We start from the raw sequence: 15,829 nt of genomic DNA, 5'->3' as shown, positions 1-15,829 counted from the left end.
AGTATTACTTTTTAATTGGAAGAGATTGTTTTAATTTTTAATAAAATTATTTATATAATTCAAAATTTTTAAAAATTTATCTGAGATTTTTGCTTTAACTAAAACTTCAAAATAAATAGCAATTTTCTTGTTTAATCAAAGTAATATTTTTTATTTGGCATTTCATTTTGGCAAAATTTATGTATTTCAATTTATATTTAATTCATTATGTATATCAATGTATTTAATCACTAGAATAATCATTATATCAAATGCCCAAGTGACCATAGAATTACTCAATACAGTGCACTCTTGCTAATCTGAACCTGAACTAATCCAAAATCTGCTTAATCTGGATCAGTTTTATTCATTTTGTTAATAAATGTTTCAGCCAAAAATAAAAAATTAGATTATTTTTAAAACATGATGAATTTGTAAAACCTAGTATATACTACAGATTTTAACATAAATATATGTACGTATACAGTATAAAAATTTTTTTAAAGATTTATATATTTGTGGTCCTTTTTGACTTTCTTTATGTTATGTATAACTCCACTAATCCAAATTTTTCTCTAATCTGAACAACCCTGTATAGTATTAGTTTGGATTAGTAAGAATGCACTGTATACATAATTTGAACAATAACAAAACAGAAATTTGTTTTTATATCATATGAAAGTATGCTTAAAACTTACTTTTGCAAAAAAGAATTCTACTATTGATATGGATCTAATACATTAATGTTATTGACTACTAACTTTTCTTAAAAATTTATTTGGAACTATTTGTTAAATTATATTTTTTTCGATATTTAGCATTAAATTTTTTTACTTTATGTTAAACATTTTGCAATGATACTTGGTTTTGTGCTCTATTAAATTATTCCAATTTTAAATTGAAAGCAAATTTTTAATGTAATTATCTTTTGTGAATGTGAAATAGGTTTACGTTTGCATCTAAAATCAGATAATAAACAAGTTCAAGAATCAGATCAATGGTCACTTGGTCATCGAGTGTTAGAAATATTAAGTAAAACTGATCCTGAAGAATATGAAATAGAGCTACAAAAGCTAAAGAAAGAAGTAGATATGAAAAGTAAGTTTATAAAATATAATGTTGTTTTTGTGAGTAATGTAGCATATTTTTAGTGTTTGCATTTTTCAACATAAACTACTCTCTAGCTGATTGTCAAAACTATCATTACACTGTATAATATTTCAAAATAATACACTCAAAAGAGATTTGTGAAATGTTCATTTGTATTTTCAATCTTTTACAATGGACATCTTACAATCCAGAATCCAATTTCATTTTAAATATTTGATTTTCACTTCTTGCATATAAGTAAAAGTTTTATACTCCTACTAGAAATATTAAATTTGTATAGTTTTATTATATACAGTGAAAACTGCTTAGGCGACCACCTGCATTCGAAGGGCACCTGTCAAAACGGGCAAAAATTTCTGGCACGGAATAGTTTATCCATAGAGTCTTCGTATAAGTTACCTGTATTAAACGACCACCTGTGTAACGCGACCGTGGGCATCGATTTTTGGTCCGAAACAACATACAACACCTGTAATAAGCGACCACTTTCGCGAATGTATCTGGTCTAAACTATTTTAAGAACCCATCTCAACAACATTTCCACCTCCTAATATAATGAATTAGTCTAAACTCTCGTTCGAACCCATCCCGGGCACTTTTCCCACCCTCGAAATTAGGTGCATGTGTTAATAAATTAGTCTAGCAACAAAAAATTCATTTCAGTTTGTTGGAAAATGTCCGAAATGCAAAGTGCTGTCGTTAGAAGATCGTATTAAAGTTATCACAACAGCAATTAGCGGCGAAGTTTAACTGTGGGAAAACAAAATTTATTTTACCCTAGACCTACAGTATTTTCCTTGGGGGTGTAAAATATTGTACACGATACAATTAATCGGCTGATCTCATCGTTTGATAAAATCTATTTTTATTTATTTATTTTGAAGCTCATATACAGTACACGTGCGATAAATAGTTTCTGTATCAACCTACCTTATTTCCACGATATTTTTAGAAAAATAATATCCAAGTAAATTTCGCAGGCAAAATATTCAAAAAACAATAAAAGCATTAATGCAAAAATCAGTTTTGCTTCTTTTTTTCGATTCCGCGATTGTAATTGAAATCGTATAATGAGAAAAAATAATAAAATCGTTTTATTATTAATTAATAATTTTTCTTATTGTACTTAATTAATTAAGAAAATATTAAATATTAAAAAATACAGTATTTTTAAAGTTAAAATAAGATTAAACTAACGAAAACCAAAAGCAAAGTGATGGAGAGATAGGACGCGCTTGTATATTGATGACGTAATACACGTAACTGAGGAGCGAACGAAAAGAACCGAGTCGAATTAATTAAGTCGGAAAAAAGAAAGTGTGCATTATAATCGAGAAAATGCGAGTATTGTATTAATCTTTAAAATATTGGTGTTAAATCTGTCTTATAATATCATGACGACTCCTGTAAATCGGGTTATCCGATAAGAATAAAATACAATACCAATATAGCCCTATCGTTGAAAAAATTCGCTTATTTTTGCTCACCTCGAGTTTTGCTTAGTAGAAATGGCTAAAAAGTGCGCAAAATACATACGGAAATACGGTATTACAGCACCACCTGTATTGGACGTCCACCTGTCTAAAAGACCACTTTTTTAAGGAACCGTGGGTGGTCGCCATAGACAGGTTTTACTGTATTTTCTTTTCAAAATGATAAAAATTCCAATAATGTTAAATTTTAATTAAAAAAAATAACAACATATAATATTCAGTTAGTGTTAAAAGCTTAAAAATTATGTTTAAAATGTGAATTTTTATAGAAAATTCTGTTGTAAAGTACCAAAAGTGAGTTAAAAATGTTGAGGGGGGAAAATTTGTAAATTTCACTTCATTGAGATATCAGTTGTTGAATATCTAAATGTTGTATGTCCACAATGTGTCCATAACTGTGAAATAACAATATAATGTTTACTTTTTTATTCTCAATGCACAACAAATCAATTAAAGATGATGGAAATTTTAAAATAAGTATAACTGAAAGAACATTAAAGTTAGAATCTCTAACAACACATAACTTAGTCATCAGTTAACTGGTATTTGCTGGAATTAGCAATTCTGATTTTCTACCAAAACTTTCTTTTTATTGATACACAATGATATTTATGTAATAATTATTGTTATTAAGTCAGTAATAATCAAGGAAATTATTCAAAATGATTGTAATCTGCTTTATTGCAGCTGAAATCTTGTTAATGAAGAGTAATTTTTAAATTCTTCTCTAAATTTTCAGTTTAGTTCTCCTCAGGAGTCTAATATTTGAGTTTTGATACTTAATTTAAGAATAATTAAACTTAGATTAGACAACAGGTTTTTTAAATTTGTATTATTATTAAACCATCAGGTTTTCTTATTTTTTTTAATATTTAACAATAAAAAATTTTTTAACATGAAGAATCTTCTAAAAAACTTTTGTAACAAACCTGACAATCTTACAAAATTGCAAATCATGCAAAATTTGAAAACTTCAAAGCTCATATAATAAAAAGTTTTAAAATATTAAAGTACAAAAAAACAAAAATGAGTAAATTGTCTTAAATGTAAATTTAGTAGAAATTGATAATAACAGTTCAGAGGTATAATTACAAATTATTTATGAGTTTTACTTATTCATTTTACATGTGCAATTTTTATTTTTATTATTATTATTTTTTTTGTATTTTAATTAAAGGCTGAATTTTTAGTTGCAAAAAAGGTGCGGGAAAAAAGTCAAAAAGGGCAGAAATAGGTGCAAAAATTTACATTTCAGAAAATACGATTGGTTTTATTCAAATAAAAATCTGTTGAAGTACATGATATTTTTTATTTCAATGTGTTTTTCTGTAAAATTCATTTGCTTGTCTCCTAACAAATGTTTTATATGGAGTAAGATCTTTCTACTTCTACAGAAACAAGTGGAGCAAATCGTGTTTTAATTCTCTAGTTCACGTCTTTGCAATGAACAAATTCTTGAATATCTAGGTGTTTCCGAATATCTAGCTGCTCAAGCTTTTCTTTTGCAGAGAACAGTCTAGAGTTTAACTATTCCCCACTGATATTTCATAGTATTTTTACTTTCTTCAAAACTTTTTATTGCTTCTACTAAGAGCTTAAATGTGTATACTACATAATGTTTCTCTTCCAATTTTTGGTCTTTTATGACCTGTTGAATTTTATATACGGTAGGAGTTTCTAGCCACAACTGTTTAAAAAATTCTAAAATCATCTGAAAATTTTCACAATAAAACACTACAACACTTATCCAAGTTCCCCAGAGAGTTACTATCGGAACAGGTGGAAGAGACAGACTAATAATGTCTTTGTATTGCTGAACTCTTGCTGGGCACTTTAGCAGATTTTTTTTTCATTTTAGACATATTTGAATTTACTAGAGTATTCATTGCAAATACATTCACACACAGTATGAATAGCATGGACTAAACAAGTAACATGTTTCATATTTGGGTACATTCCTTTCAAATTGTTAAAAGCGAAAATGATGTTTGATGCTTGGTTTGAAAGAATGAGAATCATATCATCATACCAAATTCCATCTGGCCAAAGCTTTGAGCAGACATCGTTAAAAGCTTGCATGAAGATGGTTTTGTTAGTTTTTTAAAAAAATGTTTCCAGCAATATAGATTTCACGTATTCATCAGTTAGAGGAAATGCCAAGATATTTAACACATGCCTATTTAAGGCATCAGTAGTCTCATCCAAGATAAAGCAGACTAGATTCTCACTCACAGTACTTAACACTTTTTGGAAAGTTGCCTGGTAGACAGAAGGCAAGTAATTCTTCCTAATAGTACTTTCATCTGGTAAATATTTTTTCAATATATTTTTCAAGATAATTTTTAAATACATGTTGATTGAGTTTTTAGATAATGGAATTCCTATCCTGATAAATGTTTTAGCAATATCAATAAAAAGTTGATTCTTTGCAGAACTGACTGCATTTTGCAAGGCCTGTTCAATAAACTGTTGCTGTCTTGATGCAGTTTCTTTCAAGGATTTGTTCTTTTTGTGTTTTGTACTTCTTATATGTTGCTGGATAAACTTTTGATGTTTTTCATTGACATTTATTGTCATCGCACTGAATGACTTTTTTGTCAGAAAGAATTTTTTCATTTTTAATATATTTCAAAATCTCGCAAAGTTTGCCTGTAGTCAATCTTGCTGTTTTTCCACTCTCTAGTTCATTTACACATTGCCATCCAGTTAGTTTTAATGATAGATTTGTGCTAAATATCTGTGGGGTTAGATAAGTGAAATTCCTAAACTGTAAAGAAAATAAATGAGGTGGTGTGGAGGAGAGAGACGACGATGATGGTTAAAAAAAAGGAAGGAAAAAACAATTGTGGAAGACGAACATTAAAAGACGAATGCAAGAATTAATGACGTTTTCATCTATTTTGCCGACGATTGGATCATAATTATACTATACCTTCTTTCATGTTTTATTCCCTATATATATATATATATATGAAAGTTTCCAATTAGAGTATTTTTGATAGTATCCATAATTTTATAGCATTTGTAATGAAGAAAATCTCTAGTAAATTGCTTTTTAATAATTGTTTCTGTCAAATATTTCTATTTAATGTTTTTATTAGCTATGTTTATCACTCCTTCAAACAAAATTGCAATTCTCTAATTACATTAGAACTCAAGTTTCACTAAACTTTGACTTCTCCTCTCACTAACTGTTAATTTTTTGATGAGCACGGTGTGAATGCTTTAGTGCTGATAGTGATCATATTATCTCTGGAATTGTCATTTAAGTGCAAATATAGAAAGAATAAGTGCAAAAAGTGCTAAACATTATAACAGGTGAAAAAATGGCAACACTAGACCCCCACTATCACTTGATATACATTAATGTATGATATTTATACTTTAATTTAGATAGTTTTTAACACTCCCTAAAATAAAAAAAGGTGCATCATTTAAAAATCCAGCCTTTAATTATAATATAGCTATTCCTAATCTGACTCCTAAGTTGAATAATTTAAGTGATGATAAATGTTCATAATTAAATTTAATAAGCAAAATTGCACAAGCAGAAAAATATACACTGCTGATAATTTCACCTATAACATTGTTGATAATTCCATGTTATGTGAATTCCATGTTGTATGAGTCACTTAGATTTTACAAATACAGTAGAACCTCGATTATCCAGATTGTTCAAAATAAACAAAAATTTTACGAATTTGCTGATTTGCACTTGGCGAATTACGACACTGTTTATGTACGTGATGGAATGCATAATATTTTTTGTTTCAACAACGACTCACCCGGCACAGTGGTCGTAAACTCTTAAATATATTTTGCATTGTAATAAAAATATAACTTGACATATGTATTTATAAATAATTTATACTCAAATTACATCATTTCTATAACCAAGGGTGGCGTAAGGCATGGGCAACGTGGGCCACCACCTATGCCTCGCGGTCCGAAGGGCCTCACGCCTCGAAGGTTTATGCATTACTTAAAAGCCGAGAACGCGACGAAAAAATTTTACTCGTCATAAAATGATAAATAGTTTGTCAAATTTTTATTCATAAAAATGCAGTTTCAACTGCTTTTTATTTTATAAAATCCGTCTTCTTGAGTCACCAGAGGGCCTTTTAAACAATAGCTAGTCTGTTAGCGCTGGTCAGTAGTAGACCAAATTCAATACGAACGTTTGTTTCTTGAAAATTTGATCACGATTTAAATACAGTATTTATTTTTAATATTACCGATATGTTATTGAAAAGAAAACGTGTTATATTATCATTAAAAGACAAATTAAAGTATTTGTTTCGATTATCTGGATTTTTCCTTATCCGGACTACCTTCATCCCCAATTAGTCTGGATAATCAAGGTTCTACTGTATGTGAGCCGTTCACAGCCTGGCACACATATTTGTAAAATCTAAGTGACTTGTACAACATGGAATTCATATAATATGGAATTATCAACAGTGTTATAAGGGGGTCTACTGTAATTTTTAGATTGTTCCAATAAGGAAAAAATTGTAATTTATGTAAGATTTATTTATTACATAAGCAAAAAAGTCACATGATGATCAAATGTATTTTCTGACGGTCTTTTTTCTACTCATTAAGCAAATAATAATAATAATAATAATAAAATGCAACAAGTTTTAGAAATTTTTCAGTGTATTTATGATCTTGGTTTTCTCTAAGCAACACAACTGCACAATTGCAAACCAATTTTTAAGAGTTTTGTGCAGAAAAAATAAATTGTATAATGATTGTGATAGCATCTGTTAACAATTTTGTAATCATAAGTTATAATACTGTATATACCAGTTTTCTCTTAATCAATATTTTTTATAAGCTATAAAGCTACTGCTTGCCCAAACACCTGACTCAATCTGAGTATAAGGTAGATTGCTACTAAGAAATGCAATTGCTGCTCACAAGATATCATGATTTGGGCATCTGCTTACCTGGCTTAGAAGGAATATTTTGATATTTGAAAATGAAAGTAAAGTTAAATATGTAAAAGTGTTTTCTATAAGAAATACATCAAGGTCTTTGATATTAAGGAAAAATAATAGTTATAAAAAAATCAAACTTACAGATTTTATTATATTATATCTTGGATTGTATAGAAATAAATTTTAAATTCATTTTTTCATATTTTTCCATGCATTTTAAATTTATTATAATTAAAATCATTGTCTAATTATTAAATTTATCATAAGATGGCAGTTTTGAATGCTATTGAATATCAGACTTCTTTCAAATGAATTTCTGTATAGCTGAAAGAAAAGTTGATAAAAATCAGAGTTTGGTTCATCTATATCTAAATGATAACCATTTCATCTATTTATATGGATTGAGAAAAATTATAAAAATAGATGAGATATTATATGGCTTTATGAAAGGCAAGGTGGTAGTAGATTATGAGACAATTTTTGAAGACAGTAGAAGACAATGTATTTACTGACCGTAAAAGGTTAGCAGTAGATCAAGAGATAGTGTAAACAGTAAAGTTATTGGCCACTTATGGAGCTAATGTAGAGGTTTGGAAGGTGTAATAGTATGAAATGACAGAGTGTGCAGGTGTGAGACTGTTACATAATTTTTATTACATTTAAGATTTTTACATGTATATATTTGTTACTACCAAAGAATCAAGCATTCATCATGTCAGACAGGAACATAGGTATGGTTATTTTACTGTATTTGATCTTCTTGCTTTGTAACCATTTCAAGCAATTATTAAGGACCTTGATTACAGGTTTTTTCAAATTAGTAGTGGATTGATTAACAGCATCATCTAGTTCCATGCTGTTGTATTATTTATCTTAATGTATCTGCACTTCAAAAGGATTCCAGAAATTTCTTAAGATACTAAGATATTTAGACACTGGACTGTTTGCAGGCCAGTGCAAAACACTTATATTATTGGATTGGAAGAGTTATCTAAATTTATATATTGATTCATTATTCATTTTTTGCAGCCAAATTGGCATTTGATCCATTAGATAAAGATGTGCTGAATGTCCTTCAGATAAATACTGCTGTTATACTTCTGATTTGCAATCTTAACTTTGAGATTTCCCATTGAAGTGACTGCTCTTAAAATCATAAAACTTTTCCTTGCTGTTGATGCCTCATGTATTAATGGTTGAGTGCATTACAATCATATCTGAGCATATAAGAATGCAAGTTGTCTAGGCCATCCAGAGAAAATTACTTTTCATTTGATTAAACCACTTTATTTATTTATTCAACCATATTTAGTTATTTTATATACTTTAATTATATAAATGAGATTTCTAAGAATTTTCTCCTTTTCTGGAAAATTCTTTGTTAATATTAAGTTTGACTTCCCAGGATTTTTGGATAATGGTCAGGTGAACTTTAGGCACTCCTTGTATCTTGAGATCAGAATCAATTTCTTCAATATTTTGCAGTAGCTAAAACCATTCTGTTGCAAAATTCAGCAGATAATGCAACAGGATACATTTAGATCCAAGGATTTCTGAAGGATGCACCTTATAATGAGCTGATTATTGCTTTGCTTTCCGTAACAAACATTTTCTTTTTCAATTTGTTAGATCAGGTGGTTGTCTGAGTTTCTTTTTTGTTCTGCTGTTGCAGTTATGGATGATATTAATGATATAGTCTTTCTAGAAATGTCTTATATCTACTAACATTTGAAGACTATAGTATTTATATGTCTCCATTGGTATACAGATTTTCTCAGATCACATTCTGTTTCAGAGAAAGTAAGGCCGTAGTGTGGCTTTAGATTCATAGATATGATGTGTTAGGCGGAACTTGATAATGCTTCTCCATAAAGTCACTTTTCTACTAGTAGAGGTACTTGTAGCCATACTTTTATAGGAATCTTTCAGAAAGATCCACAGATTTCAAGAAACTTTTCAAATGTTTTAACAACTCCACTCATTCACTGTGTCTGAGTCATTCTTACTTTCATTGTACAGTTATGTCTTATAAACTTTATTTGTGTTCAGTATTGTGTTTCAGAATGTATAAACTTTGAGGTATGGTGAGGATAAAGAAGAAAACATTATAAATAGTTTTATGATTGTTTTCTTCATATATTAATAAGTAGAAGAATTTTTTTTCTGAAAAATTTTAAATCATGCTTGTAGGAAAGAATTGTAAATTATATTGTGTTAAAAAATTAATATGACAAAGAATCACAGATTCTCTCTTTATTCTTTCCCTTATATGCTGGATTAGAGCTTTCCTGTTTGCTGAAATTTTTTACACTCAGAAAATCTGGATTTAAAATATTGATTTCCAGTTTTCAGGAACAAAAACCAGTAAGTTGTCCTCATCATAGTCTTCATTAAAAGAGAGCATTTTTGATTTTTGCTTTATGCCTAGATTATAGAGAAGTCTTGTATGTTATATTTTAAATTGCAAGTTGTGTTAATATATTATTTAGAGATTGAGCATTAAAAGTGTTATTATTAAAAGTGCTTTAACAATAACAACACAAACACAAAAAATAGATAAGAAATGAATCATAAAATTATTTTTTAATAAAGTTTAAAAATAAAAGAATTTAATAATGATGACTAATCTATGAACCTTGCTAAGCTGATTTATAATAAGTTATTGTCATAAATGAAAACTTTATAAATGAAGTTAAATACAGAAGTTTTCTTGTGGAGCATTTTTATACACTAAAGAACAGCATTGACCATCTCATTTCCTTCTAAAAGTTTAATATATTTTCACATGATGGATTAACTGAGTCATTTAGTTTTTGATATCATAGAAAAGAATAAAAATCACAATTTAATTTTAATATAATATGCACAAAAATTATTCAAACCTGCTTTAATAGCCTTACAAATTATAACTTGTAAGTAGACAACCAAATGACAAAGATAGTAAAAATCGATATCTTTACTGTCTTGTTACCTACTGTACTGTTCTCCGGTACCTGGAATCAAATCCAGATAGGAAACCCATGAATTCTTCATGGACAGTCTGTTTTGGATAAGTTTGGATGTTTGTGTCTGTGTTTTAGAATTTCCTATGTGGTGTGTGTTTATTATGGCTGCTTTCTGTAATGTGACATATGTTTTATTATTATGGCATTGATGGTATGTATTCTACTTAGTTAATTCTGATTCCTAGTGCTATGCTGGACTTAAGTTAAGTCATAGCTACAGGAAAAACTTGTTATTTTGTTTATATGTTGTTCATGTATGTATCTATATTTATGAATTTACTGGTTATGTGATATATGTTTAGTATGACTTCTAGTGTGATGTATGTATTGTTATGAGGCTCTATGTTTCTAGTAGGGATTGCAAATCTACTGACTTTTTTATTAGTAATAAAATGGTAAATTTTTAAAATATTATTGGTTTACTGGTAAATTACTGGTAATTTTTAAATTTTGACTCTAAATATAAAGATTAGTACACAAATGACTCATTGGTAAGTTGATAACATGTTGTAATCTTTTAATTGCCATGATTAAAAAATGACTAGTACAAGTGCCAGCATTCATGTAAATATGTTTTATTTTGTCAACTAAAATTTCTGTTGTATTGTAGTCATAATGGAATAAGAAACAGATTGCCAAGCTGTCCAATTTAGTGCTGTAATATGATACTTTGAATTACTACTTTGCATTTCTTTATAATTTTTAAAAGATAAATGACATAAACTGCTTTTACAGTTTAAATAAATAAATTTGACACTTCTATATTACAGGTTTACTATTATACCAGTATATTTACCAATGAATTATTTAACTGATCACTGGTAAACCATTAATTAGTAATGCAATTCCTAGTTTATACACTCGTTTAGTATATGTGGTATGACATATGCAAGAAAGGAATACAGGGAACCTATTCTGAGCTCTTCTGATAACTCAACGAGAGCGATACACTGGACATTCGATAAGTCTCCTTAGTGAAAGGCAGTTAATAAACCTTAGACAAATCACTATTCTGTGCTCCACGTTAAGTGAGTTTTGTTATGGGTAGTCGGTTGCGATGCGTCTGGGTTCCATGCTATCAATAGTTGTTATGCTTTAACCAGTCACAGTTTAGTTATCATTGTATTTTTGCCACATGGCTGCAACCTGCCATTTTCCAAATGAAGCACGTGTTTTTAATATTCTGTAGCCTAATTTTTTGTTAAAATGTCATCAAAGAAGGGACAATGCAGCCAGCGAATTACAACTTGTCAGTTTGATAGATTAGTTAAAACACTTCAGCTCTAGCCAGGGTTGGATTTAGGCACTTCAAGGCTCTTGAAACTCTGTGTGAGGCCCCTTACTAACATTTTACAATTTTAGAAATCAATCTTATAAAAAAGAGAATTAACATAAACATATTAATTTTAATAATACTTTTTAANATCCTGATAAATGTTTTAGCAATATCAATAAAAAGTTGATTCTTTGCAGAACTGACTGCATTTTGCAAGGCCTGTTCAATAAACTGTTGCTGTCTTGATACTGTATTTTCTTTTCAAAATGATAAAAATTCCAATAATGTTAAATTTTAATTAAAAAAAATAACAACATATAATATTCAGTTAGTGTTAAAAGCTTAAAAATTATGTTTAAAATGTGAATTTTTATAGAAAATTCTGTTGTAAAGTACCAAAAGTGAGTTAAAAATGTTGAGGGGGGAAATTTGTAAATTTCACTTCATTGAGATATCAGTTGTTGAATATCTAAATGTTGTATGTCCACAATGTGTCCATAACTGTGAAATAACAATATAATGTTTACTTTTTTATTCTCAATGCACAACAAATCAATTAAAGATGATGGAAATTTTAAAATAAGTATAACTGAAAGAACATTAAAGTTAGAATCTCTAACAACACATAACTTAGTCATCAGTTAACTGGTATTTGCTGGAATTAGCAATTCTGATTTTCTACCAAAACTTTCTTTTTATTGATACACAATGATATTTATGTAATAATTATTGTTATTAAGTCAGTAATAATCAAGGAAATTATTCAAAATGATTGTAATCTGCTTTATTGCAGCTGAAATCTTGTTAATGAAGAGTAATTTTTAAATTCTTCTCTAAATTTTCAGTTTAGTTCTCCTCAGGAGTCTAATATTTGAGTTTTGATACTTAATTTAAGAATAATTAAACTTAGATTAGACAACAGGTTTTTTAAATTTGTATTATTATTAAACCATCAGGTTTTCTTATTTTTTTTAATATTTAACAATAAAAAATTTTTTAACATGAAGAATCTTCTAAAAAACTTTTGTAACAAACCTGACAATCTTACAAAATTGCAAATCATGCAAAATTTGAAAACTTCAAAGCTCATATAATAAAAAGTTTTAAAATATTAAAGTACAAAAAAACAAAAATGAGTAAATTGTCTTAAATGTAAATTTAGTAGAAATTGATAATAACAGTTCAGAGGTATAATTACAAATTATTTATGAGTTTTACTTATTCATTTTACATGTGCAATTTTTATTTTTATTATTATTATTTTTTTTTGTATTTTAATTAAAGGCTGAATTTTTAGTTGCAAAAAAGGTGCGGGAAAAAAGTCAAAAAGGGGCAGAAATAGGTGCAAAAATTTACATTTCAGAAAATACAATTGGTTTTATTCAAATAAAAATCTGTTGAAGTACATGATATTTTTCATTTCAATGTGTTTTTCTGTAAAATTCATTTGCTTGTCTCCTAACAAATGTTTTATATGGAGAAAGATCTTTCTACTTCTACAGAAACAAGTGGAGCAAATCGTGTTTTAATTCTCTAGTTCACGTCTTTGCAATGAACAAATTCTTGAATATCTAGGTGTTTCTGAATATCTAGGTGCTCAAGCTTTTCTTTTGCAGAGAACAGTCTAGAGTTTAACTATTCCCCACTGATATTTCATAGTATTTTTACTTTCTTCAAAACTTTTTATTGCTTCTACTAAGAGCTTAAATGTGTATACTACATAATGTTTCTCTTCCAATTTTTGGTCTTTTATGACCTGTTGAATTTTATATACGGTAGGAGTTTCTAGCCACAACTGTTTAAAAAATTCTAAAATCATCTGAAAATTTTCACAATAAAACACTACAACACTTATCCAAGTTCCCCAGAGAGTTACTATCGGAACAGGTGGAAGAGACAGACTAATAATGTCTTTGTATTGCTGAACTCTTGCTGGGCACTTTAGCAGATTTTTTTTTCATTTTAGACATATTTGAATTTACTAGAGTATTCATTGCAAATACATTCACACACAGTATGAATAGCATGGACTAAACAAGTAACATGTTTCATATTTGGGTACATTCCTTTCAAATTGTTAAAAGCGAAAATGATGTTTGATGCTTGGTTTGAAAGAATGAGAATCATATCATCATACCAAATTCCATCTGGCCAAAGCTTTGAGCAGACATCGTTAAAAGCTTGCATGAAGATGGTTTTGTTAGTTTTTTAAAAAAATGTTTCCAGCAATATAGATTTCACGTATTCATCAGTTAGAGGAAATGCCAAGATATTTAACACATGCCTATTTAAGGCATCAGTAGTCTCATCCAAGATAAAGCAGACTAGATTCTCACTCACAGTACTTAACACTTTTTGGAAAGTTGCCTGGTAGACAGAAGGCAAGTAATTCTTCCTAATAGTACTTTCATCTGGTAAATATTTTTTCAATATATTTTTCAAGATAATTTTTAAATACATGTTGATTGAGTTTTTAGATAATGGAATTCCTATCCTGATAAATGTTTTAGCAATATCAATAAAAAGTTGATTCTTTGCAGAACTGACTGCATTTTGCAAGGCCTGTTCAATAAACTGTTGCTGTCTTGATGCAGTTTCTTTCAAGGATTTGTTCTTTTTGTGTTTTGTACTTCTTATATGTTGCTGGATAAACTTTTGATGTTTTTCATTGACATTTATTGTCATCGCACTGAATGACTTTTTTGTCAGAAAGAATTTTTTCATTTTTAATATATTTCAAAATCTCGCAAAGTTTGCCTGTAGTCAATCTTGCTGTTTTTCCACTCTCTAGTTCATTTACACATTGCCATCTAGTTAGTTTTAATGATAGATTTGTGCTAAATATCTGTGGGGTTAGATAAGTGAAATTCCTAAACTGTAAAGAAAATAAATGAGGTGGTGTGGAGGAGAGAGACGACGATGATGGTTAAAAAAAAGGAAGGAAAAAACAATTGTGGAAGATGAACATTAAAAGACGAATGCAAGAATTAATGACGTTTTCATCTATTTTGCCGACGATTGGATCATAATTATACTATACCTTCTTTCATGTTTTATTCCCTATATATATATATATATATGAAAGTTTCCAATTAGAGTATTTTTGATAGTATCCATAATTTTATAGCATTTGTAATGAAGAAAATCTCTAGTAAATTGCTTTTTAATAATTGTTTCTGTCAAATATTTCTATTTAATGTTTTTATTAGCTATGTTTATCACTCCTTCAAACAAAATTGCAATTCTCTAATTACATTAGAACTCAAGTTTCACTAAACTTTGACTTCTCCTCTCACTAACTGTTAATTTTTTGATGAGCACGGTGTGAATGCTTTAGTGCTGATAGTGATCATATTATCTCTGGAATTGTCATTTAAGTGCAAATATAGAAAGAATAAGTGCAAAAAGTGCTAAACATTATAACAGGTGAAAAAATGGCAACACTAGACCCCCACTATCACTTGATATACATTAATGTATGATATTTATACTTTAATTTAGATAGTTTTTAACACTCCCTAAAATAAAAAAAGGTGCATCATTTAAAAATCCAGCCTTTAATTATAATATAGCTATTCCTAATCTGACTCCTAAGTTGAATAATTTAAGTGATGATAAATGTTCATAATTAAATTTAATAAGCAAAATTGCACAAGCAGAAAAATATACACTGCTGATAATTTCACCTATAACATTGTTGATAATTCCATGTTATGTGAATTCCATGTTGTATGAGTCACTTAGATTTTACAAATACAGTAGAACCTCGATTATCCAGATTGTTCAAAATAAACAAAAATTTTACGAATTTGCTGATTTGCACTTGGCGAATTACGACACTGTTTATGTACGTGATGGAATGCATAATATTTTTTGTTTCAACAACGACTCACCCGGCACAGTGGTCGTAAACTCTTAAATATATTTTGCATTGTAATAAAAATATAACTTGACATATGTATTTATAAATAATTTATATTCAAATTACATCATTTCTATGACCAAGGGCGGCGTAAGGCATGG

General features: G+C 28.6%; 1 protein-coding gene across 1 annotated transcript in view; it reads left to right on the top strand.

Moving 5' to 3' along the window:
* Positions 1–15,829, top strand: part of LOC111624487 (pecanex-like protein 1) — a 161,116-nt gene that overhangs the window by 63,342 nt on the left and 81,945 nt on the right. Inside the window, exon 9 of the mRNA XM_023367334.1 lies at positions 925–1,077. Coding sequence (XP_023223102.1) covers positions 925–1,077 — 153 coding nt within the window. The remainder of the gene's footprint in view (positions 1–924; positions 1,078–15,829) is intronic.

Source organism: Centruroides sculpturatus, unplaced genomic scaffold, assembly GCF_000671375.1.
Source record: "Centruroides sculpturatus isolate CEXI.00-Female unplaced genomic scaffold, Cexi_2.0 scaffold336, whole genome shotgun sequence".
NCBI classification, from domain to species: Eukaryota; Metazoa; Arthropoda; class Arachnida; order Scorpiones; family Buthidae; genus Centruroides; species Centruroides sculpturatus.
This window is presented reverse-complemented; position numbering and strand designations above follow the sequence as displayed.